Source organism: Aulonocara sp. 'chitande type north' Nkhata Bay, linkage group LG17, assembly GCF_057382095.1.
Source record: "Aulonocara sp. 'chitande type north' Nkhata Bay isolate Kocher_YH1m ecotype deep benthic linkage group LG17, A_spYH_male_GT1.1, whole genome shotgun sequence".
Taxonomy (NCBI): domain Eukaryota; kingdom Metazoa; phylum Chordata; class Actinopteri; order Cichliformes; family Cichlidae; genus Aulonocara; species Aulonocara sp. 'chitande type north' Nkhata Bay.
Genome location: NC_141360.1, coordinates 41,298,362 through 41,324,842, shown reverse-complemented (window position 1 = coordinate 41,324,842; position 26,481 = coordinate 41,298,362). Strand labels below are relative to the sequence as shown.

The following is a 26,481-nucleotide window of genomic DNA, read 5'->3' as shown; positions in this document are numbered from 1 at the left end:
CAAATTGCCAAAGAATGAAACATGAGTTAGCCAAGAGAGACTGCGGGCTAGGCCAATACCGCCGGGACCCCGGAGCAGCAGCCGCTGTTATACTGCTGCAGCTTCACAGTCAATGTGTGAAGCGGACACACGCTATCAGACGCACACGCGCGCAACTGCCAGGAGACCCCCTGCTCGCTGACACACGCAGTGTCACAATTGACCGGCCAAAAGCGGGCGAGCTCGGCGGCTGAAAACCACCGCTGCCAGAGAGAGAGAGGGGCCCCACCCCTCTGAATCCACCCAAAGATCAAGCCCGGACATCTGAAAAGCTCACAACAGAAAGCCTGTGTGTGTGTGTGTGTGTGTGTGTGTGTGTGTGTGTGTGTGTGTGTGTGTGTGTTTCCCTCCCAGCGTGTGTGTTTGGCCAGAAAAAAAAAAAAGCCAACGTCTTTTCTTTTTTCCGTTTCGTTTTAATTGTCTCTCTGCAATCTCTCATACACGCAGTCCCACAATAGTTAAGACTTAATCAACATTTAATTGGTGTCTTGCTCTGTGTATCTGCATATGCATATTTCTGCTTCCTGCTGTCTTCAAATAAAACAACAATGCCACGCTCCTGTCAGGATTAATTCCCTGGCAAACAGTTTGGGGTTTTTATTTTCCTGTTTTTTTAGTTAATTCTGAAAATAAATCAATGCTATGAATATTAATGTATGAAAGTGAAGCACTTGGTGGAAAAGTGACGATCAGAACTCTCACGCCCTACGATGCTGAGGGGCCATTAAAATTGCGATCGGGAAAGGTCACCGATCTGGCTGCGGTTGTGCACGCACGCATGTGTACACGTGCCACGTGTGCATGCATGTGCGCGCACGCACGCGAAGCGCAGAGCCAACAGGCTACTGTATCCCTCCTCTGGGAGTGAGAGACAAGCCCCAGCCATTCGCTGGTACCAGGAGGTAATGGCTCAGAACACCTCGCTAACCAACTCCAATTATCTCCACCAAGCCTCAAGGTGAGCCCCCCAACCGGCATGATTTACTCTCAGGTTGAAAGTGAAAACAGGAGTATCTCTCTGCGCTTCTCTTCTTCCCAGGCTGGGTGGCTGGCTTGGGGGAGTCGGCCGAGAAGGGAGTCTGAAACTAAGATAATGATTTATAAAGCAAATCTAGATTTCACTTTTCATTTATGTGCTATCTCCAAAGCGGTGGAAGCGGCAGCGCGCCTTAGATAAGGTAACTCGAAGGGAACTCCAGAGGAATACTTCACATATTTGCTTCTCTAATTCAGCCTAATACACACGGCCGTGTCCTTGTCCTGGTTTTAGAACAAATGAGGCAAAAAGTAAAAGGAGGATAAATTGAAAAAGAAAAAAAAAAGATACCCCTGTTTTTTTTTCTTCATTTATAGGGGGGCTTCACATGAGAGTGGGCCATGAGAGGCTAAGGCTGATAAAATATTTGCCAGGCTGATAAATAATAGATGAGTGGAGCCAAATGGCTTACACGCTCCACAAAAGACCTGGTGCTTAATATTCCATTCAATGGAGAATCACAGATACAGTCCCCAAGAACAAATACAGGATTAGGTGCTGGGTCCAGTCCTCGGGGACCAGGGCTATGCCCGGTAATGAGGGGCTGCCTGCCTCCTACACACTGTGCATGTGTGTGTGTTGCCCCTTCCTCTGAGGGAAGCTAACCGATTATACAGCGACAGCCTGCTTCAAAAAGCAGTCAAGGTCTTTGGTTCTGCCCTGAGAGCTTTTTAGTGCGCTGTAGCCGAGACAGAAAGTGTCCATACTAACACGGGTCTTCCCAGATCCATTCAGTGAGACTAAAGGAAGGACAGACCGAAAAGAGAGGGATCGAGAGATACAGAGGAGGAGGTGAAGGTTGGAGAAGATGGAAGAGGAAGAAAATTTGCAACTCAAAGTCGACGCCATAAACTCAGGAATGAAGCAGTTTATCAATAATGAGGTTTGATGTGATCCTTTGTTTCCTGGCGATCCATCAGCAGCAGAATAGAAAAGGGGAGTTTTTGTATTTACACATATTTTATTTGCCACTTTTTCACTGAATCGAGAACAACGTTTAGATAAATAAACCTCAATTTTGCATCCAAACTGTGTTTTCATGACCGAACAGCAGCACCGCCCTTCAATTAAGTCCAGACCCGCTCGAGACATCAGCGCTCTGCCATACCCTTCCCATTATTCTTCACCTGAGCAGATTGACATGAGGCACAAACAATGCTGCTACGATCGCACTTAACGAGGTCCTATGACGGTCGCCGAGCCTTTAACCAGCTGCTCTCTGGTTTAAACGCAGCAAGAATAACCGCTGCTGCGGGCGACCTAATTCAGTTTGACAGGAGGAATCGACACGGCCGCTCTTGACCTCCTCACACCGGCCTGAAACACTCGCAGCCTCTCCTTCCAACTTTGTCCCTGCGCGCTCTCCAAATTCAATCCTGTTTTCATCCCAAGTCTCCATTACTTATTCCGTTTCCTCCTCTCCTCCTGCTGTCCTTCTGTCCCCTGCCACCTCTCCCTCATCCCCCCCCACCTCCCTGTCATTGTATTGCTGTGTTAGCCTTTCCCTCTCCTCTCCGGAGTAGTCACCAATTACCCACGCTCTGCTTTTCCCTCTGTTGACAAACGCCGGTGTCAGGCTCCGTACGACGCAAGCATGCCACAAACAGGTAGGTGGCGGGGGGGGGTAGAGAGGGCACGCAGGACAACGCAGGCAGCAGCCAACGCCAGGCCTCCCACACAGTCCCTCACAGGAAGACATAAGGCATAAGGTACAAACACCTGTGAGCGCAGACGACGCGCACAAACAGATGCATGCTTAAAAAAAAAGAAGCCGACGCTCTGAACACCCTCTGCACGCACATGTGCACGCACACCGTCGCAGCGACGACACGCGCCTTAAGACACACGGCAGAGACGAGTCTATCGAGGACAAGGTGGGGGAGGAGGGGGGAGGATGTCTTGATGTTCTGCAGTTGCCCAACAGCAGACAGACACATTAAGACTCCCAGGAAGAGGCAGGCAAAGTCAGAGAGGAAGAGAGGTGTAGCGGGAGAGAGTGAGAGACAGATGGACAGAAAATAATATGTCAGAGAGAAAGAATTACTAAGACAGAGAGCGAGGGGGGAGAGACGCCGAGAGAAGTGGGAGAAAGAGAGACGGGGAAGGAACAGAGGAAAAGGCTGGAAACAGAGAGGCAGCTGGCACTCCAGGGCACGCTGGATGGATAGCTCCTTGTTAGCATAGGCCTGACAGCCTGATGAGAGGGCTGCTGTCAGCCAGTGCCGGGGTCGGGGCGGTGTGAATTTGGGCGATAGGCAGGGCAGAGGCTGGGCTGCAGAGCTGGGGGGCCTCGGCATATGAAAGACTCAGAGGGGGTCCTCCCAGCTGACTAGTTAGAGGAAGGGCCGATGCAGCCCTATTATACGGGCCTATGACAAGGCTGCACGCACGGCTGGCTCCCGCCCCTGCGCCACTGCGACTGGCTTTTTTTTCTTTTTAAACAAAAAACAAAAAAGAAAACAGCGGCACCATTCACCTCTGGTCACGAAGCAGCAATAAGTCAACTGACGCATTGTTGTACGATCATGATTTATTCCTTTGCTTTTGGCTGCTTGCGAGACGCGGCAGCCATGTACCGACAGACTGACACGCTGGGTTCACCGGGGGCTTTAACACAGGCAGCACCTCGAGCAGGCAGAATAAATGCAGCACATCTCTGAGCGTGTGTGTGTGTGTTTCTATTCCCCGTCTCACTCTGCTCGGTTGAGATGCTGGACAGGCGGAGGTGGTGAAAAGCAGCTGGATGGTACTAACGATGTTACTAACAATACTTTCTCTCATACATCTTCTATCTGTAGCAAGCAGACTGGAGAAACACTGGCTGTCCATCCAGTGGCTGCCGACGCTCACTTTAGCCAACATTTGGACGAACTCTGACATAAATTATAATTCTCTCATCCAGTAACATATTCGATCACAAGACGGGGAACCGGATAACGAGCCGGAGCGCTTTCAAGTTAAGTACACATACGCTCAGATACGCGGCTTCGAGAATGGCGGCAGCCATTTCCGCTTGAACTCGCGGGTCAATCTGCCCAACAACAAAAACAACGCATCACAGGAGCAGTAATAACACCGGGCCTGCTCGTAATCCCAGCGGAGATGTGAAAATACTTTTGTGCTGCAGTTCCTGACATATAACGCTACCAAACCAAAACACCTCTCCCCGAGGAAGATGGATGGATAGATGAGTGGATGAAGAATTGCAGAGGATAAAAGGCTCACGGAGGTAAAGGTCTGACGTGGAGGCTCTTAAAATATCCTGTCGGCATATATTTGTTAGAAAAACAAGCTGAGATTTGTCTTCGGGCAGCAGAGGACTGTAAATCACAGACAGGGAAAAAATAAACCCCTCCCCTCCCCCAAGTATTCCTGCTGAAATAAAAACAGTCTCACCCTTGAGTCTGATCATTTACATCATGCACCGCTCCTGTCACTGCACCGTGTGCTGCTTGGATCTCCAGCACAGGTGCTGCTGGTCTGAGGAGCTGAGGGGAGACAGGTGAAATCCTCTAAGGGGCTGAGTCATTTTCACAGGTCTTCCTGATTATAGCTCCTGTGGGAGACCTTGGGAACTGTTCCCTCCAGCGCCCAAAACGCCAGGCGTGGGCCCCTGCGGCTGCTAAGTGTTCTGCAAAGGTGGCAGGACCAGCAACGCCGCGGATGCAGATAGGACTAGGATGACATCACTTCCCTCTCCCGCCTCATAAACGTTTGGCCTCATCAGCAGCGAGGATAACGGAGAGAGGCTGGAATGAGAGATTTCCTCCCTCGTGCAAACAGGCAGCGAGTTTAAGTTTTGTGAGAGAATCCAGCCCGCCTCTGTGGACATCAATGCGTTCCCCATTATAGGACGCAAATAATCCAGCTTTATCGTGGGCTGCCCGTCAGACCGGGCGGGGGCGGAGGGGTCGACAGATCTCCCCACATAAGCAGCAAAGTGTCAGATAAATATTCTCAGCATACTTGTTAGGGTTTGATGTCCTGCTGGAATATTGATGAAGGGACTCATGTTCAATCTATGCTTCAGCCACATACTTTATAACGAGGGTGTTAGAGCTCCACACCAAGGCATCGACAGCCCCACACGTGCGCACACGCCGGCTGAAAGCTCCACCTCAGCTCGAATTAAAAACAGAAAAGCACAAAGACCGAGTGTTTGTCGAGCGTCTGACGGGTGGGACTCACAGTGCTAAGCTTGCTTGAGGTAATGATGATGCGGCGTTCGTGCAGCATGCTGGCGTAGAGCTGGAGCATGTTGTTGATGTCCACGGCCACAAAGTACTCGGTCAGGTTTCTCTGGAGATGGACAAGAACAGGAGGACATTCAGGTTGGTAACAAACTGTCCTGGCACAACTCGTTTGCAGTAAAGCGCCAACGCTGCAGACTGAAGCCAGAGGAAACGCAGCAGTTGGACTTGTACGATTGCACACACTGTTTGGGAAACTTGGCAAACTTGTGCTAACTGCATCCCTTACACAGAGCCAACGTGATGGCACGTAGCTGTAAGTCCCCGCCTTAACGCTTCGAGCTGAGATTTGAATGCAGAAATCAACAAAGGACGCGAGCTCAGTTTGAATCTACCGACAGCCATGCCAGTCTGTGAACCTTGACATTAGAAGCAGAAGCACCGCAGGAGCTAAAGCTGATACAAGAGCGTGATGCAATCATTTCAAAGAGTGACATGTGTATCTGATTAAAAACGATTAGAGGCAAAGATGTTCCCAGAATACAGGGATTTCTCTTTATCTCTTCTTCCTTTTCTTTTCCACGCATACTTACACTCTCAGGGATAGTTGGCAGTCCATTGATATCCGGGGCGATGAAGTAGGAGTGCTGCGAAAACACAAACATGAGGAGAAAGAAGAGGGAAGGTCACGAGCGAGGCACGGCGCTCACGCAGGAGAGAACGAGGGGAAGAGGGAGAGAAAAAGGCCGTTCACTTTGTTCTATGATTTATGGCTCATCTTCAGCTCTGTCTATATGAATTGCTGAGCTGGTGTCTGAACTGTGGCAATGCTTTTATCAGGCCTACAGAACAGAGAAACTCAATAGCAGCTCAGCTCCCCGTAGACACCGACTGGGGTGATGTCTCCGGTGGAAAACGGAGTCTTTATTTAAGCGTTAAAAAGGCTCGCGGAGAGCGCGCGTGCACGACTCGGCGCAGACGCGCACTCTCGCGCACGGGTTGTTTAGAGGATCACAGGGCTGCCTGTCTCACTTTGGGAGAGCAGGGCAGGTTCAGTGTTCAGATCAAAGAGGCCTGAGAGAGGTGCTGTTTGGAGGTAGACAAACCACCAGGTGAAACACACTGTTGTGCGTCTCACACACACACTCTCCTGGAAGTACAGCTGCGCTTCTCTGAGGCCTTCGACTCAACCATCTGTTGCAGCTCTTCGTTCACAGGTTAGAGTCTCTGAAACGCACACTGAGACAAATCAGGTTAGAACGGATCAAAACTTTCAACTCTTTACATCATTAAACAGTCATTTACATTGGGAGTAACACAACAATGAAATCGGCAACTCGGACACCCACCCGCACCACCACCAGCACCACCCATTAAAAGTCCACCACAGTCAGGCAGGAAAAAAGCATGGAAACTTAATGCACAGGTGTCCAACTGCAGGCCTCGAGGGCCGCTGTCCTGCAGGTTTTAGATGTGCTTGATCCATCACAGCTGATTTAAACGACTAAATGACCTCAACATGTCCTGAAGGTCTCCAGAGGCCTGAGAATGAACTCATCATGTGATTCAGGTGTGCTGACCCAGGGTGAGATCTAAACCTGCAGGACACCGGCCCTCGAGGCCTGGAGTTCCCCCCACCTCTGTTTTAATGGTAAAAGGATCCAGTTTGTGTTCTGAGCTCGATCATCCGATTTCATCTTTGCCACTTTGAACGACATTATTGACGAATCCGATTCAGCGTTTCCAAAGAACGACGACCCGCCAGCTCATCTTATGATCGCTTTGATGCTGAAGACTAAACTCTGCATTTCTACGGATACGTTAAAGTCTTTCTACAAAGAGACACAGTAGATTTTATTTGCACATCATCATAATTTCATGTTGTTTGAATTCTCTGCCTGGCGACAAAGAACTATTCAGTTTAGTGTAAAACAAACAGCCCTTTCACTCCTTAAATAAATGTGATTTAAGGTCAAAAAAATGTGAAAAACCAATTTTCACGAGTAAACCATCAGTTTGCTCCCGGCGGACGGTCACCGTGCTGGTTGAACAAAGCTCAGAAGAGATAAAGACGCAGCAAATAAACAGAAACTGGAGCAGACATCAAGGTCTCTCCCCCGAAGCTTTGTATTATTGCTAAAGCCGTATTTGTATGCGTATTTTGCACGGCGACTTTCTGCAGCTGAAAAATAAAAACAAATTCGTTCTGATCGCTTAACGAGATGCGGGGTTGCTCGCCGAGACAGGAGAGCTCACGCACTGCAAACACTAACCAGACGCTCGCTCAGCCTTAACATCCCAAAACAAGGTTTTTGCTTGTTGCCAAGTAAGAAACAAAGCCACGTGATTTTCCTGCCCTCGGTGATGCCTGACAGAAAACACTAAAGCGAAGGAGCGTCTCCGGTTTCCACGTGCTGATTAGAGCTACAGTTAAATCAACGTCAGGCGCAGCGTCGCCGTGTTCATGTAGAGAAACTCTGATGGTTAGTTTGTGGTTACGCTGCAGCTCCGATGCAGAGCTGCGAACAAATAAAACTGCACACAAATAGTCACACGTGATTGGTTGACGGCATTAGTACTTGGTCATCAGCTTTAAAGTTGAGTTAATTCAGCTTGTCGTTGGAAACCTCTACCATTACCCATCTATCATCTATGATAAAAGATAATAAATAAATAAAGTGTAAAATCAAGGACTTGGTGCTAAGGACCGCCACCCGTAACCACGGTAACTCTCCGCCTCCCTCTCCTTGTGCTCTGTGTAACTAAACAAAGTTACAAATTCGCGATGCTGTGATAATCACAAGCTGTGCTCCTCAACTCAACCCTGCCTTTCATTGGCTGTTTGCTTGCTTATCACCCCCCCCCCCCCCCCCCACCACCCCCTTGTTCTTTCGAAGACTTGTTTATATAAAAACATTGAAAGTGGGTTAACTGGAAAGGCATCAAGGAGATTTTTTGAGTACAATTGCTTTAAACATAAAGAGAAGGGAAAAAAGACTTTTGATATTCAGAGAGAGAATCTAGCAGTGTGGAAGGGCATTAATCATTTACAAAGTTTGATTGTTTTCCAGAGGAGAAGAAACATACACCAAGGCCCAGGATAGTTTGTTTTTGTTATATTTAAAAAGATAGCGCAGCTTATTTGGCCAAATTGGAAATCCGCGGCTCCCATGCGATTAGTATAGCAGCAGTTTCATATTTCGCCTCCTCCCTCCTCTGCCGTTCGCTCATTCCCCTCCACTCACCGGCTCCTTGCTTCGCCGATCTCTCAGTACTTGCCCAGTGGCAATATACAACTGCTCATTCTTGCACAATGAGAGGGAGAGAGAGAGAGAGAGGGTTCACAGATGAAAGGGGACAATGATTCTTCTTCTTGGCTGCCATGATAAAACAAAAACACACTTTAAGGGAATAATTCTGCTTCATCAATTAAATATCAAACTAGTGGCTTCTCCAGAAAAAGAGCGAAGGAGAGATGAAGCTATCACCTCTGTTCTCTGGGGCTTCTTTTCCAATCAACACTCAGACGGGAAGAAATGGACTCGTTAGCCTTCACAGAGATTTATTGATCGCCTCGTATTAGTCTTGTTAGGCTGGAAATTCATATGTTTAATTAGACGAGTGTTCTTCTACAGCTGTTTGTCTAATTGGTCCGAAAAAACAAAAAAACTAAAGAGAGGTGGTCCCCGAGGGCAGAGGCTCCCACGAAACCCTTTGATGCTGTTACAGTACAGAGGCCCTAAAACTCAAACAGATACTGGAGAGAAACCATCACGCTCGTCTTGAACAGGGACGTGACAGAGGCCGAGCTGTGTCACAGGCCGGCTTTCAGCGACCGAGCTCGTTAGGCCGTTCCACTTTTTGGATAAGCGGAGACACGGCGAGCTGTGAAAGGAGGCTTCCACTTTAAACATGTCCGGCTCAGGCTCATCGCACGCCGAAACAACGGGTTTCCAAACGGGGTGTCAGTCGCTGTTCCCACCTACAGCATCTACTGCTCTGCTCTCTCATTTATCTCAACCTCCGCTTTCCTCCACCCTCATGTGCTCGTTTCTTCTTTGTGACGACTTTAATTCTTTTTTAAAGTTGCACGCTGCCACAGTCACCACCTGTCCCCTCTTTCTGTCTCCGCCTCTGATAACGGGGAACACAAGATACCTACCACACTCAGGTTGACGGGCGTGAAGGGCTTTGGCACAGGCAGGTCATAGAGGGAGTTCAGCACGTCGTTCAAGTCGTTTTTCTAGAGGAGACAAACAAACAAGGAAAAGAGACGCGTGAATTTTATTCACTCGACTTGATGATGTCACAAGTTACGTGTCAATCTCAAACACGGCGCTGCTGCAGACCACAGGGCCGTAGGGCTCCGCAACATCCGGCCGACATATGTTTAACGAGAAACGGCGAGGTTAAAAGACGAGCCGCAGACGCTTATTATCCGTCGGCGTTGATTTACAGCCCGAGAGCGGGCTGTCAGTAATTAAGCCCCCACCCCTCGCTGCAAAGACAGAGGCCGCAGGAAGCCGGCAGAGAACTCGGTCTGACCACAGATCAGGCCTGAGACGATCCTTCCAGCACTTACGGCTCTTTGACAGGATCACCGTTCACACTCTCGGCCTCCTGCTGGAGAAACAAAAAGGAGGGACGACTGTTTGCTTCAACTTCCTCTCTGAGAACTTTGTTTTGGTTTTGTGTACGAGCCGCTGCTCGCGCCAGGAAATGAACGCGCGAGCGTTTGTGTGTGTGTGTGTGCGTGCATGAAGTGGAAAAGAAATAGAAGCAATAGACGGCAATATACAGTAAAGGGAAGGAGGGTTAAGGAGGGAGGGGTGCAATCGAACAGCCTCCTGTCATGAGAGCCTCAATGCTCACACGCATGGTCAGCAACACGGCCTGGGGAAACAGTTCATTTACCCCTCGCCTTAAACCCTCATCGCTCTTCTGTCTTCCCTCGTCTGTCAACATCTCCCTCTCGCCTGGAACGGACAGCGGGGTAAATAGAAACCAAATCATGCACACTAACACTTCAGTCACCCAGGATTTCCAGCTATCCTTCTGTCTCCGTCTTCCTCGCACAAACTGTCCTGATCTGCTTTTGCCCCACCCCCTCCTCTCTTCATATTAGATTATTCTGATGAACTGCAGGAGTTTGTGTGTCTGCCATTGTCTACTTTAGACAGACACTTTGTCCTGATCGCTGTTCTCAGAGGATCTTGGAAGAAGCAGTGACTACATGACAATTGAAAGTGATCCCAAAGCTCCCTCCCCTCCCTTCAGTCTAAACAGTGAAACATCACCTACACCCGCTGCACCAGGCGCTGCGCGTCTCCCCAGTTTGTTGCATATTTTACATTTCCCCTCCCTCTGCTAGTACAATGCAGCGAAAAGTCAGGGGAAAAGACTGTGTGTGTGTGTGTGTGTGTGTGTGTGTGTGTGTGTGTGTGTGTGTGTGTGTGTGTGTGTGTGTGAGAGTATGTGTGTGTGTGTGTGTGTGTGTGTGTGTGTGTGTGTGAGAGTATGTGTGTGTGTGTGTGTGTGTGTGTGTGTGAGAGTATGTGTGTGTGAGGGAATTTTCTTGTTCTTAACGATTTGTATTCCAGTAAATCATCAGGAAAAACTTCCAGTGTCAGATCAGCGTTTGGTCTGTGAAATGTCAACACTGTTGCTGCTAACAACAGGAAGCGAGTCGAGCCCGAGACGGCTGCTCGCCAAAGACGACGCGCGAGAACACAATGCAGGAAAACATCTCGCCGCGGCGCCGTGTTTGCGTGTCTCTCAGGCAAATCCCACTACACCTTTCCTCATTTTGTTTTCCATTAGAGCACAAGTGTAAATAGTCGAGACACAGAAAAAGACCAGATTACCTGTTGTTTCGATAAGTAGTCTGCCAGGGTATTTAGAAGCTTGTAGTAGATTTCAAACCAGGGTAGGTAACTGCAAGAGTCAGAGAGGAACGTGTTAATGTGCAGCACGGGGAAAAGCTTTCATTCATTCAGTCATCAAACCGGGAGGTGACGAATCAAAGCAGGACGCGCACGTCGCTCCCCGGCAGACGTGTGCGTTGCACGAACGGCGTGACCTGAAGAGCACGCTGCATACAGGGCATGGACTCTGTCAGAGTCGTTACACTGAGGAGGAATTAAACGCTATCTCGTCCTTATTATGGCGTTCTTTCGTGCTTCGGGCCCTCGGCACTCCAAGAATTCCCACCATGTCTGCTCCTTAAATGAGGAAACAAAAACAATGGATTCTTTAGGAAGAAAGAAAAAGCACCACATGTGATGTGGAGGGATGCTATGGTTTACGAGCATGCTGCTCCCAGATGCACAGGCTTAACAAAAATGCCCCCCCCCCTCCCCCCCGCTTCTTCTTATGCCTTTTGCATATTTAGAAGAAGAAAAAAAAGCTTTTCCTTATGTAATGAATGTAAAATAAATAAATTCATTAACAAGCTCAAAAATAATTTATACTGCAGTGTTTGTGTTCGAGCTAATCACCAAGTACACCCACCATAAGCTAAAAGCATCTGCAGCATGGCTTTCTTTACAAAGTTGACATTTTCTTGGCCAAGTCGACTCGTTTCTGGGTGGACGATGGCCAACATTTTCCTTTTGGCACCAAAGCTGCGAGGCCTCAGCGCGTTTAATGTTATGCAATCAAATACTAAAAACATGGTGTCCTATCAACTTATTGCATTTTTATTTCATTCAGGCTCTTAACATGCAGTTTTAAACACTGCATGTATAATGACTCTGAGTAAGGACCAGCACTGCCATTAAATAAACAGACTCCCATTAATGCTTCATTAACTCTCCTGCATTGCAGGGCTGGGAAAAAGAATTAGTGACCAAACGAGCCGGTCAATCAAACGTGGGCTGTTTTTTATTTCATTAGCAAATCGAGACGTATTAAAAGCCTTGGATTGGCCTCGTACTCCTAAAGGCAAAGTTTTGCGTCTCAGACGGTCGGCTGGAGGAAGAGGAGTTTGCAGGGCATGGGTCACTGGCTGCTCCGCAGACTGGAATTAACAGACAACTAGAAAACAATAAAGTGGACTTGATGCAAATTTTCAGATCGCATAAATCCGCGAGGGGCCAATGACGAGGAGAGGTGCAGCGAAGCGCACCAATCAGAGAGGCTGAGTGACCATTAGTCTGAAACAATCAGTCTCTTAACGCGACGATTTTGTGACATCTGCACAAAGATTTAGCGCAATCGGGTCACACTTGCTGTAGAGGCCCAATCAAACACGCGGATGTTAATTTGGTGACCGGATATCAACCTGAAGACCTATTTCTGCCACGTCAAAAGGCAAATATGTGCACGAGGGTCAGTTTACACAACTTCAGTCTGATATAAAGACCGAGAGAGAACAAAGGCCGGGCTTATCTGAGCCTCGTGTTTAAAAACCAGGCTTCTGGACATCAATCCTTCATTTTTCACCACAGACGTAAACGACTCACACTCGTTATGCTGCTGGTGCCGTAAATCTTCAGTTTTACAGAAAAGTGCATTATCACCGTGACGACAGCCAACCGCAAATTATCAATATTCCGGCAACAGGATGATTTTTCCCCCTTTATTCCAACGCAATCAAATGAATAAAACTTCAATGAGACACTGTTTTGCTCTCCCCCCCCCTCTGCTTCCTGTATGGGCAAAGTGAAAGTCTGGAAAGCTCAGAGAGATACTCCTACTCGTCACAGTTCATTGCTCAGATCTGTTTGTGCTTCACAAATCCTCCGATAGAGACGGAGAGGCATCTATCATTGGAGTGCTCGGTGCGTGGGGGCCCCCGCAATCTCTCCTGCCATTTTAAACACGTCTTCCCAAAGTGCCATGCACTCAGAGAATGAACCGGTTAATCTGCGACCCACTCACAGCCTTCACAGCGCTCTTCATCCCAGACTCGGACCATCTAACAGAAGACAACACGCGCCTTTGGAGCTTTGTAATCGGAGCGTTGTGGACGCGCAGACGCAAAAATACAACCCAAGACTGAAAAAGAAACAAATTAGCCAAATTACTGCTGTAAGAGAGGTACTTATTAAACAGTTAAAAGCAACTTTGTTGCCCACCAAGGAGACCACAGGTTGCAACACAACTCCCCAGCAGCAGCAGCCGTCCCCTCGAAGCACAAACTACCTTAAAAAGCCTAAGACCCAATCACAAGGACCCTCTCCTGCTGCCATGCACCTCTGACAGGTCAGAGCAGTTTTAGCCCGGCGGTTTGAATGTCGGGGCTCATCGGTGTCGCGCGGCCTCTTTTCCTCCCATAAAGTACCTGTTGGGTGTTTAGCGTGACAGTTATTCCTGTTCCTGTAGATGGCTCTTAAATCTTATTTAACGCACAGGCACCTGTAATCGTAAGTCCTCTCACACTTTGTAGACGGCTCACTGGAAGACTGCCTTACACGACTCCTTTCTGGGGTCGAGGGTTAAGTACGGGGACGAGCGAACGCTAAACCAAAAGCAAGTCGAATCGATTCAGGAGCCTCAGCTGTGATATAAACTTTATTTTACTCTTTAATTACACGAAAAGCAGGCTTTGGTCACCCTGCTGGGGTGAAAACGGCAGAATTAAAAGTACACTGTGTGTGTGTGTGTGTGTGTGTGTGTGTGTGTGTGTGTGTGTGTGTGTGTGAGCCCTGCCTGGAGGAAGCCTGGTCTTTTTGGTCACGACTTCAGCGACGACACTACAAAGAGCCGTCCACATAAAACTGTCCTGCTCATTAAGACACTTCCTCCCGTAAGCAGAGGTGACAATTTTACTGTGCAGCACTCGCGCAATCACAAACTGTTTTAATGAGTCCTATTTTATATTTGGGACCTAGAAGAACAAATATGAACATGTCGGCCCGGGCCGCCGTCGACTTGTTTCACATTTGAAGAAAAAACTACTTTTATTATCTTAATTTTATTTTTTTCTTGAATCCCATCTGCTATTACTAACATCTTTACGAATCATAAACAAAGATAAAGTCGCGACCGAGGACCTTGAAGACGGGAACTTTATTTCCAAATTTCTTGCACACACTTTAATCCTTTTAAATATCCTCGCTCGTCGTGTCCTGGACGAGCAAGGATATTTAAGATGGAATAAAAGTAAAAAACTAAAAACATAACCGAGCTGCGCATTAACAATTTTAAATGAACAAAACAAAACAAAAAAACAACAACTTCCTATACATTATATTATTATAAATGAAGCGAGCCATGCAAACTACTCAGAATGCATAATGAATTTTATACATCATATGTCAAATGAATTAGCATGTCTAACTCAGCGAGAGGGACAGGGGAGCCTCTGCTAATTGGCAGCGAAGCTTCATGCATAATTATGGGCCAAGCGTCTTTGCTGTCGCACTGTGGCAGTAGCCGAATAACGAGGAGAAAAGAGAGGGAGAGACGGCAAGGGGGAGAGGGAGAGAGAGCAAGAGAGACAGAGAGGGAGGGAGAAAGAAAAACAAAGGCCATGGAAGATGGCCAGGAAGGGTGGGTGGTGTGGGGAAGAGGGACACTGTTCTTCACAGCAGCTCATCAGGGCAGCGACAAACCCGCGACTGTCCATCAACAGCCACACACACACACACACACACACACACACACACACACACACACACACACACACACACACACACACACACACACACACACACACAGGCGAGAGCAGCTTTACAATAACAGAAAAAGCCTTTGTCCTCGTCGTGCGGTTTGTTATTTGTTCGACTTCTTCATGAATTCATTAAAAATATCGTTCTTGTACTTTTCCCTCCTCAGCTCTATCCTCAGTCCACTCCACTGAGATCGTCACTGCAGTGGCTTCTTCTCCGTCATGGCAAAGTTAATTACATCTGTAAAAACACTGTGTCAACATGCAATTACATGGGAATTAAATGATAATAGTCTTTGCCGGAGCGCAATTATGCAAAGAAAATGCCTTTTTTTTTTCTTTTCGTGGGTTTGCTGTCCTCATTTATGTGCGCTGTGATAGGAGAAATCCACCTATGAAAATATCAAAAAGTGCTAAACTTTTGGATAATTATAGGCACATCAGTAACATATTTGTGTGGGCAGATGAGACTATAAAATTTGTTATTCTGGCATAGAGCAGCTCAGTGTGAAGTGTGAGAATGAATGAAAATGCTGCCTCAAAAAAATCTGTGTTCACTTCAAAGATCGGCTAATTTTTTTTCCTCTCCATCAAACTTGATAGATAAAAAATAAAAACAGTTCTGCAGCGATCCATAGAATTTATGATTTTTATTTAAAGAGGGCAGAGCAAGTCCGGGTTATCTGAACGAGTAAATAAAGACGGCAACTCACACATATTCTCTTTATTTTGATGTATTTGTGAAGAGCAGTTTTTAATAACCTCGCTGCTTATTTATGGAAATTGTGTTCGATGTTCCTTTAATAAAAATTAAAAAACCTGTAAAGATGCTTTAAAGGTTCAGGATTCATCTTAGTGAAATACAAATGTAGACAACATTTTGGGAGGAATAAGACTACAGACACTTCACAGAGCGTGTGTTACCTGAGCAGACATATGCAGACCCGGCAGCCTTGGGTGAGTCGGCAGAAACCAAACCTCTGCTTGCTGTCGATGTCCGTCAGCACAAAGGTGAAATTCTGCCCCACCTGACTCTGGGAGACCCTGGGCGACAAAACGAGGGACACGTGCTGTGCACGCTCACAAAAACCTCACAAGTGTTTAAAACGAAAACACACACATTTAAGAAGCAGCACAACAAAACACAATTAGATGTAACTGGCCCAGAAAGAAGGCCTCATTCGAAAAGGAAAACTCCCCACGAGCTAAATCTCCAGTCAAGCTCCAAATCTGATGTCACATATTTCGAGTATGACTGGTACAAAAGAAAAAAACAGTGAAAAGCTTTTCCAACCCCGAGGTAAATTCCAGTAAAGCTCAGTACACGCCTTCAACACTAGATGGCAGCAGCTCAGCTTCAGTAAAAATACCAAGGAGCCCTCCCTCCCTCTCTCTCCTTTCTGTCTTTAAAAATGGGAGTTTTTACCGTGTCACTTACTAAAAATAAGAGCTGTGCTGCTCTCAGGCTGCTGATCTGATTGGACCTACAGTCCGTACAGAAACACGCTCCCTTATATTCTCAACTTTGGCCACATTTGCACTCACAGGAAATCTCACTAACCACAACTGCATCGTGTGGGCCTGTCGCTGATGACCTCATCAGCAGCATCACTAATAAAACCTGTGGCTTCATCATTAATATGACGATCGCAGCATTCATTTCTTGGTTTGTTTTTCTTGCTTTTTAGTTTTTAAGCCGGTGAACTGGCGTGGACGTCATCAAGTAGTAGCTTATAGCTCCTCGTGGTATGTGCAGAGGACGTGTGCTTCAGGTGAAAGTGAGCTGCGCTGCTCAAATAAAACGAGGAATCGTACCTTTCCACGTCAAAGGGAAAGCAGAACTTTGGTATCGTCTGAAGGACCTCCTGCAAAAACAGAACAGAGTAGAAGGCACATCTTTAGACGCGCACACACACAGTCGTCACTGATGAAACCCATTAAAATCGTGTTTCCATATGAAAGTCTCCGGGGCTTCCGCTAAACGAGTGCTATCAACTGGCTGAACAAAATGGGGATTAATGTTGAATGTTACTGATAGCAATCTGACAAAATCTCCACATCCCAAACACTGCAGCCTGAATGCACTTAATCCAAACGAATGGGCAATATAAAGCACTTCATTTGGCAGAACAGAGAGGAGTTCCCCCTTTTTCCCTCTCGCTGTCTTTTAGAGGGACGGCGAGGGATCCTCCATCCACAGCTTGAATAATTAGCAGTTAATAAGTTCATCGATTATCAGGTGCCAACGGGAGATAAAAGGACGAGAAAGGAAAGAAAGAAGAGAGGAGAAAGAGAGGGTGGTGGTGGTGGAGGGGGAGTGGGGGGGGGACACGAAGGCTATGGTAGCAGATTGTAGTGACAATAGGCTAAGCAGCTCTGTGGGGTTAAGAAGTAGGAAGGGGGTTACAAGCCTTCAGGGCTTTACCTCCAAACACCTCCCTTGTGACTTAGGGGAGTGTGGAGGGGGTGGGTGGGGCGGGGGCACCTTTCCACCAGCGGCATATGGATTTAGACAGAGAGCAGGAACAGAGCGGCGCACCATATGGGTGAGCCACTCCAGACCGGCCACAGAGCCGCCGAGCGTCCCCGCTCTGCCTGCTAACCTGGCGCCAGGTCGCTCTCTCGGCTTCGGCCAGATTCTGCCAGGCTCTGAGGCTGATCCCGGGGACTGGGTGGCCCTCTGCTATGCTCTGGCCTCTCTTGCCGTCTCCCCCTCGCTCCCTTTCTTTTGCTTGCCAGGACAGGTTGGGTATCTGTGCTTCTGCAGGGAGCAGTCGCTGACCCCCCCCATCAAAACTTAAACTTGCCACCTGGCACAGCACAAACACTCCCACAGCTACAATGAGCTGAACGGGCGTGCGTTTTGAGAGGACGACGTATGTGAGCGGCTGCTTCCAGGGTGGTTAAGACTCCACATTTGTGTATTTGTGTGTGTGTGTGTGTGTGTGTGTGTGTGTGTGTGTGTGTGTGTGTGTGTGTGTGTGTGTGTGTGTGTGTGTGTGTTTAACTGTGCTATATGTTTGTATTTGCCCACATATGGAGGATGAGGGGAGGGGCTGAGGGCGAGGCACGGTGGGTGGGAAGTGGTTGTTTTTACTCATCAGGATCTGTGATAAAATCGAGAACTCAGCAAAGACGAAGGGCTCAGTGGCAGTGAGGTCTGTGTGTGTGTGTGTGTGTGTGCGCGCACGTGTACATACGTGTGTACGCACACGTGCGTTACCGTCTCTGGGTGTGCGCGGCTGTAAAACTGTCACACACATCAGAGCTGCCATCGCTGTATGTGCTTGCTGCTATTATTAACCACTAACGTACGCACACCAATATGTTGCAGAGAGCCCTCCCAGGCGCACCGCATATGGCACACACAGCCAAACAGACACACACACGCGGGCAAAGACACACACGTTCTCCTGCAAATAAAAACATTCCACTTGCCAGATTTCTGAGCCGTCGCAGCCCCGCCCACACCAGGTATCTGTGTTTGAGTGGCAGCTGAGGGGTTGCTGCGACTCTGATCTCACGCAGGACCACGAGGAAGTGATGCGTCTGTGCGTGTGTGATATGACATAAAAGCAGCAGGCATGTTCTCGCTCCCTCTATCTTTATATATATCCATCTCTCTCTCATATATATATTCATTAAGTCTCAGACAGCATGGAGACACTGCTGCTGTCTTTAGCATTTACACCGAGTGGACAGCCGAGGATTGTGCGGCACATCCTGAAATATGGTTTCTGATGTCAGAGAAGAAGTCGTCTCTCCTTTTTCAATCATACATGTATTTTAACATTCATCTGTTGTTTTCCAATAATTGATTTGCTCTTTATTCCAACCACAGTTTGTCATGAGGTGGCAGCAGTTTGCACACAGTCCAAATCCGAAAGATTTTCTGGTTAGAAGAAAAAGATTTGGGAATGTTTGTTGTGCTCATTAAAATAAGAGCGTAGCTGCTCGCTTTAGCCGACAGTCAGTGAATTGGTGCACGTCCATTCAGGCTTCAGTTCGATACGCCGGTGTAACTCTGACTCGTTAGCACCGATGGTCACTTCTGTCAATGACACCATCACGTCCCTCGTGCAGAAAGTATTAAATATAGAAACATTTTTTGATAAGTGTCCCTTTAAACTGTCATTTAGGTAACTGTGGTAACCATAGCCACAGATTTCTGCCTCCATCTGCAAACAAAGTAAATGGATGTTTTCTTCATGAAAACTGTCATGTTAAATATTAGGGGCGGGACTTTCGAACATCTTTTGCTTTTAAGGCTCATTTTGTGTGAAATTTTTTATTTATGTTTGTTTTGTTGAAATCGTTTGAAACAGACGAGGAATCGGTGTCCCCACTGTAGAGGATATTCTGCAGATTTCACTATCAGAAGTCTTCACTTGGACAGTCTAGCTGGCTGGGAACCAAAAGAAATAAGAGGAGGAAAATGCACCGTGTGCGTGCGAGTGTGTGTGTTTGAATCGACCCTTTATGCCGAGCCCAACAGTGTTGCTGTTCCAATATTTCTTTCTGTTTTAACCAAAGAAATCGACTGCTTGTATGTGATTTTCAGCTCGCAATCTTCCTTTGCCTCATCTGTCAGTCTGTATTTCTTCTTCCTACATCATACCTGCATTACAGGGAACTAAGGCATCTGCAGCTCTCTCACCATGACTGGGCCCTATACCACAGGGATATCTAAACACCAACGGCACAAAGGGGATGTTCTGCCACAGTTTCTTAGTACACTAAGCACACACGTGCGCAACCGCACACACATGTAGACACCCCCACTTGCCATTTTCCCAAGACAAAAGAAAAAGAGGCAGCTAATATATTTGCAGCTTTGCGAGAGGGGGAGGCGGGTGTGAGGGAAGAATCTGCTGCTAGGCTGGGCTTGGCAGACACTGCTGTGTGTGTCTGTGTGTGCGTGTCTGTGTGTGTGTCTGTGTGCGCTGTTTATCGTGAGTGGAGACAGGGGTATCACTCAGTGAGACAGAATGCTCTGGGTTCCCCCAGCGGACGAGCGCGCTATCACTGCACCACAACACTACAACAGCGCGCAGCAGCACTGTGCAGCTTTGCACTGCAGCCCCACAGAACAGCGCGGTACAGGAGGGAAGAGCAACAAACTTTGAGAGCAGGGCGACACTCTTACATTTCTACTTTAAAAAAAACAGACCTAAACTTCTCTTTTATTCCAGCTCTACCCTAATTTCTTTAGAAGTAATTGTAGCTATATATGGCTGAGCAAAACACTGGGGGCTGAGAGGTTTGATGTGGAACAGATCACAATGTGTGGGCCTGGCTGTCACACACACACACACACACACACCTGTGCACCTTCTTCTTCTGGGCGGTTGCTAAAAAGGGGGGCGGGGTTTTCAGGATCACAGCGAGGAAAGAAAAATGCAGACTACATGCTAAAGTCAGCGTCGGCCACGTGTTTCGTTTCGAGCGTGAACTTCATGAGTAACATTCACTTTCCCATATTCTTGCACACAGACGGAGGCAGACAAGCACAAGTGTTGTAGAGAAATGTGGATGAAGGCAGAGAAGGAATGAGGGTGGAGGAGAAAAGGAAGGAGTCAGAGGGAGAGAGTGACAAAGTGAATGTCAGAAGGAAGGAAGAGGTGGAGGAGGATGGATGCAACAGCACAGGGAGGCGAGGAAAGAAAGGAGGGAATGAGAAGCAGCTTGCAGTTCATGGCCCTCTCCCTATGCAGCGAAGACTCCTCCCTGGGGGTAGGATGGGGGGGGCTCAGGACTTTAAGCCCCTGCCCTGCTTTATATTCCCCTGGCTACTGCAGCCAGATCAATGCTGCTAGCTACCCGTCTCAGTCAGCCTGGCTCAGCAGGCCCTAGAGCCTTCTAGACAGAGAGCAGCTTTAGGAGGAATGGAGACTGGTGGCAGGCAAATTTGTAAATGTAACACAGATATACTTATATTAGAATCAGACCCTAAAGCATTAAATCGCAGGGCTTTCTTTGTGTGTGTGCGTGTTAGCCCATTACTGCAATTCAGACACACTTTACATTACTGTCAGCTGTTTTCAAAGCATGCTGGACCGTTTTAGTCTTTCACTGTATAAATTCACCACGTGGTGTCCGCTTCTACTTTTTTATTTTCTTGGTCAAAGTTAAGTTATCGTTTCCTGGTAATGCAATTAGAAGTGCAGACTGATTTGAAAAGTCTGCGCTGTATTACTAAAGAAAAACAAAATAACTCAAAAATAATGCAGACAAGATGTTCGCTGTGAGCGATTACCTCACCAGAGTCAGGCCTTTACAGTAAGAGTTTAACCACATGGACATCGATTAAAGCTGGGAAGACGTGCTCGAAAACGCTTCACATCTGTGCGTCGCTATGACGACACAGCTACAGAAGTGCGAAACACGCTCGGTGCGTCGGTCAGCTAATGTGTACGAGTCAACAAACCAGTCGTGAGTTACTCCAACAGGCTAACAACGTCGGCGCTGAGTATGTAAACGCACACTATTAGCATCCTAAAAGGTATGGAGCCACAAAATACTGAAACTGCAATCAAGTAAATCTGAACTACTATCATGAAGCTACATGTTTACTTCTAAAAACCTGTAAAACGGAAATATGCTAATGAATTATTTGTCAGGAAAACTCATTTTAGGCAAATTAAAGCAAAAAAAGGCAGAATCTGAATCTTTAGGAGCCTTCGTACACAGTGTGACACCAACGTCTCAAAAAGCAAAATCCACAATCTCTTAACTGTAATAGATTCTTAAAATGACCCAAGTGGGTCGTCTTCCTCAACGAGATGCATGAACGGGCCTGCTTTAGGTCACTTCCTGTGAATCTTTCATAAGTGCAAGAAAACAGTTTTTTGCAAGGTTATCTCGTGTGTCAAACACGCGCTATAAGACCACAGCGCTTTGCAGCAGGTAGGGACTCGGGTCATCCAGCCGGCCCTCAGCAGTCTAATGAAATAGTCAGCAGGGCTGCTAACACATCAGTGCTGGAAAGCACAGTATCTAAACTCACCCTTCCTTCACCTCTTCCTCTCGCACTCTCTTGCGCCCTCTCCATCACCTCCTCTTTTCCTTCCATCCCCCCCAGCCTCCGTCCTCTTTCACCTCCCTTCTAAACCCCCCTGTCGTCATCTTCGATTGCCCCCTTCCTGCATACCCCACCTCTTCCTCGCCCTCACCGAAACCCCTCGTCCCCTCTTTCGCCCCCCTTTTCCCAATTAGTCTGTCTGTGTGCAGCTACCCAGCCGATCTCTGCCCATTCTGCCGGTGCTGGTTCGCTCACCCGGCCCCTCTGGCGAACATGACAAAGAGAGATCCTCAGTATTCAAACAGACACGCTGCTTTCAAATGCCGAATGGCAGGGTCGACCTGGGTGCAGCTTTAAGCAAAATATTCAAATTCTCAGCCTTTCTTTTTTAAGAATTTGCATGGATATGCATTCATTTGCAACGTGTAAAGGCACAAGGACAGCTGAGCCTTGGTTTGAGAGAGAGAGGAAAAAATAAATAATGCAGAATAAAAATGTGTGATTGTATGAAGCCTTGATAGGGGACAGCAGTGGATTTGAAACTGTTGCAGCCGCCAAGCGACTGGCGACCCGACGACTGCCGTCAGAGAGCAGGTCTGTGATCTAACTGTAAACAGCAAACTTCCTGAACAATTTCCTGTTTGTTCAATGAACTCCAAACTGCACCAGATACTGAAGCTTACAGGAGACTTTACTGAGACAGAAGCACAGAGAGGAGGAGACACGTAAACCCAGCCTTTGTTTGTCCAAACCAAACTAGACCGAATCAAAATTCTTGATTTTTGTGGCCTCCCGCACAAACACCTTGTATGCACTGTTCAATCAATTTTCTAAACCAATAGATTGAGAAAAGGAACGAAAGATTAATCTACTGTCAAATTATAGACTACATCATATTAATGCAGTCCTTTACAAGTATCAAGCAATCAATACAAGTAACTTTTTCCAATAATGGCTACCGAGCCACTCCATCTTCCTGAATGATTCAATTGTTTTCTAGGCAGAAGATAAAAACTGTGGTGGTCGCTGTAAAGTGTCGTCTCAGGCAGCTCGTGTCCAAGAACTCTGCGCCGAAAGGAAAAATGGAAAAGTGTTAATCAAGTTACAGAAAGAGGACGCCCTTTGACCTTTAAGTTCGGCGTCCATGAACGAGTCTATGCTGGGGCTCAATGTCACAAATGCATTTCCTTATCTGAGGGAGTTTCATGTCACGATTCCAAGATGTCTCCGCTTACATTTTCCAGGCAGCTCATCAGATTGGAGATGCCCGATGCAAACACATGTAGAGGGGAATTTTTCAGCAGATGTAGAGCACGGACAAGACAAAGAAGAGGACTGAAATGACAGGGAGACGGGGGAGATGCCAGATTTAGCGATGGAATAAAAAAACTAAAAAATGAGAGAGAAGAGCGAGGAGACGAGCAGAAGAACAATGGGCAGAGGCAGAGCTTCCTCTGGCCGCTGCAGACCTCAGACCCTGCAGAGATTCCTTTCATTAGGCTTTAATAGTATGCTGCCGGCTTGCCATTCTGACCTGCACTCTGTGCCGGTAATAAGAACGGCCTTCAGAGCCGGACCAAAGCAACAGAGCTGCTTGAGAATAGTGGGGGAAGTGGGATGGGGAGGCGGTGGGGAGAGAGGTGGAGGGGCACATGAGCCTATAAAGTGCACTTTCAAATTGACACGGGGGCGTTACATTTTCACATTCTTGCTCGCTCTGCCCCGGCTGATTGGAGAGGGAGATGGAGGGAAGAAGGAGTTTTGCCCTTCTGGATTTTTTTTCTAATTCCCTCTACGAGTTCCTGTTCCCAGTGACCCCCTCTGGTGCGGCGCGTCTCGACTGAAGGAGGTTATTTTTGATTAACAACATCCCCATGTTGTCAGAGCCACAGCTCAGATGGTGCTAAAGCTGGCAGACTGATCCTGCGGCCTTTTAAAGCACCTACCAACACCTGACAGTCGCATTTGCCTATTCCTACTATATGTGAATTTGCCACCTCTACAGCCGGAGACACGCTTTGGGGTTGTGTCAGGAAGGGCGTCCGGCACAAAACTCGTCCAAATCAAACAGTGAAGCTACCTGCTGTGGAGACCCTCTGCAGTAAACGAGCAGCCCAAAGTACCATAGCAAGAATTAAAAAAAGGCCGAGCACCCCTCGACTACAAACGTGACGTCACTTTGCATCCACGAGCAGAATGTCCTCGGTAAGATCCAACAAGGGGAGGAAACCGTTTCTCTGATTGCTTTTCTACACTTTTAGGACACAACACACACGCAGGATGAATTCAGTTATAAGTCAGTAATAATAAAACACATGACACCCCCTTAACCGCCGTCTGTCCAACCCCCAAACTCGCTCCATGGCCAACAGCTGTAAATGAGTCACCTCCAATTTTAAAGCACTCTACTGGGGTCAGTACATGGCACCTACTGTATTACACCAATTTATTTTCAGTTTATTCCTCAATGGGTGCATTTATGTTACGAGGGGGGGGGGGGGGGGGGGGGGGGCTATTGCTCGGAGAGCGGCGTCAACAATAACACTGCACATTATTCCAGTGCTAATACCCTGTCCTGCTGATGTCCTGTCTACATATCACAGATGGGCTCAGACAGGGGAGAGCAGCAGTATTATGCCTCTGCTGAGATCTTCCACTGAATATATAACCACGTGATGGGGAGTGAGACATCTCCCCCTAACACACACACACACACACACACACACACACACACACACACACACACACACAGAGTTTTGGGCCAAGAGAGCTGCATATGCCCCAAACATACAAGCATGGGTTTCATTAATGAAGTGCCAGGAGGAGAGGGAGCGGGATATAGAGAGACAGCATATGTGTGTGTGCGTGTGTGTGTGCGTGTGCATGTGTGTGTGCATGTGTGTGTGCGTGTGTGTGTGTGTGCGTGCACTGAGCAGCCGGGGGGGGATTTCCTTCTTTAAGCTTTCAACTCCCACCGGGCTTAGCTCGACTGTATGAACCCTGATGTGGGCCTGCCTCTAACACATGGCGTCACACACTCTCGACACACACGCGCACACACACACACGCACGGACTAACACACAAACAGAATGTATACACTGAAGCTCAGCAGGGGAGCAGTAGTGCAACACCGGCTCCTAAACATTTGGCGGTGGACGTCTCATTGACAGATGTACAAGGAATCTAGCAGAGAGGGTCGGGGCATCGCTGCGTCCTCCTCTTCCTCCTTCTCCTCTCCATCCTTCTCTCCCTTTACACCCTATTCATTTGTCATTTTTGCCATTTCTGTCTCTGACTGGTGGCTGCTGGTTGTGCCTTGTATGGGGTAGTTAAGGGAAGAAAAAAAAAAGCATGCCCAATTAAGCCACATTGCTGTGCGTGTGATAGCTCTCCTGGCAACAGCGGTATGCAGTTCGGGTGAGCCCGTCGTCTACAACCATTAAAAAGAGGCTTTCCTGGTTGACAGGAGCAACCTGTTTGCAAGTGTAAAGCATTCGTTTCCTCATCTGTGAGTTCGGCCATAACACACAAAGAGTTAGCAGATGAGCAGATGAGAATCTGAGGGTCTCTTTAAAGCCAGTTTGCATACGTTCAAGCTGGGAACTCATCGGCTGCAGTCGGCAGACTCTGGAGATTACGGCCGGTATTTGGGGACTTCTGGGTAGCCAGGCCAAGACTTCCTGTTTCAAGAGGAGGTCACAGGTTTACGACCGCAGATAAATTTATCATCAGACGATAGCAAGCACCAGACATCCATGGATGTTCATTTCTGAGCTAAAAGAGAAAAAATGACTCGTTTCTGCCTAAATTTAGTCGGGAGGTGAAAGGATGCTGTTGAAAAGTGGAGGGCTTCAAGTTTAATGGCAGCACAACCAATTACTGTCTGAAAATTATCACTGTGATTATTATAGCTGAGTATATGTACATGAGCTGGTTCGCATGGGTCTCGTTCTTTTGACTGTCCAGAGTCTGTCTGGCTGCGACTCTGCTGGGACTCTGAGGAGCATCCTTTCAGTGTTCAAACACATTTAATGGCATCTTTTTCTAGAAGTCCTAAAAGAAAAGCCGTAAACTTTTTATCCAACGTTGTGTTGACAGCAGGCAAAAATCGGCTTTTTGGCGTCTCTTCAAAAACAACCAAAGCTCGTCCAGACACGGCAGCTCAACGCAAAATGCGACGACGGAGATTCATGTGCAGAACCTGTTTGGAGATAGCAGCACGTTACCCTGAACAAAGACCTCCGATGACCCGTGCAGCAGGAGGTGGAAGGATGTTTTTGCTAAAACTCTCCCAGTTCCCCGTTTCTAAATTTCTGTTCCCTCGCCGTGGCCACGTGTGCAACAGCTGCCTCCAGCACAGCTTCCCGGCTTGCACGTATAAAATGGAGGAATATAATAAACCTACTAGTTTGTTCTTCCTAAAGTGAATTCAGATAATGTACAGATTAACTGCATACATCTGTGTATGTAGCTGAATCCACTACTCTTCACTTGCAGGTTGGGAAACAGCCAACAGTTCTTTCCTACCGATTTCTCTTCACCAGTCATTCGCCGACATAGGAGAGATGTGAGCAACGGGGC

At 47.6% G+C, this 26,481-nt stretch overlaps 1 protein-coding gene across 3 annotated transcripts in view; it reads right to left on the bottom strand.

The window, feature by feature from the left end:
- The window catches only part of dennd1b (DENN/MADD domain containing 1B), a 92,156-nt gene that overhangs the window by 38,883 nt on the left and 26,792 nt on the right, over positions 1–26,481 (bottom strand). Inside the window, exons 4-10 of one of the 3 annotated variants that reach the window (XM_086268427.1) lie at positions 16,694–16,743; positions 15,803–15,922; positions 11,130–11,199; positions 9,428–9,508; positions 8,511–8,570; positions 5,859–5,912; positions 5,264–5,374 (exon numbers count right to left, since the gene is read on the bottom strand). In XM_086268427.1, the coding sequence (XP_086124553.1) occupies positions 5,264–5,374; positions 5,859–5,912; positions 8,511–8,570; positions 9,428–9,508; positions 11,130–11,199; positions 15,803–15,922; positions 16,694–16,743 (546 nt within the window). The remainder of the gene's footprint in view (positions 1–5,263; positions 5,375–5,858; positions 5,913–8,510; positions 8,571–9,427; positions 9,509–11,129; positions 11,200–15,802; positions 15,923–16,693; positions 16,744–26,481) is intronic. The other 2 variants (XM_086268428.1, XM_086268429.1) reach the window with 2 other exon arrangements.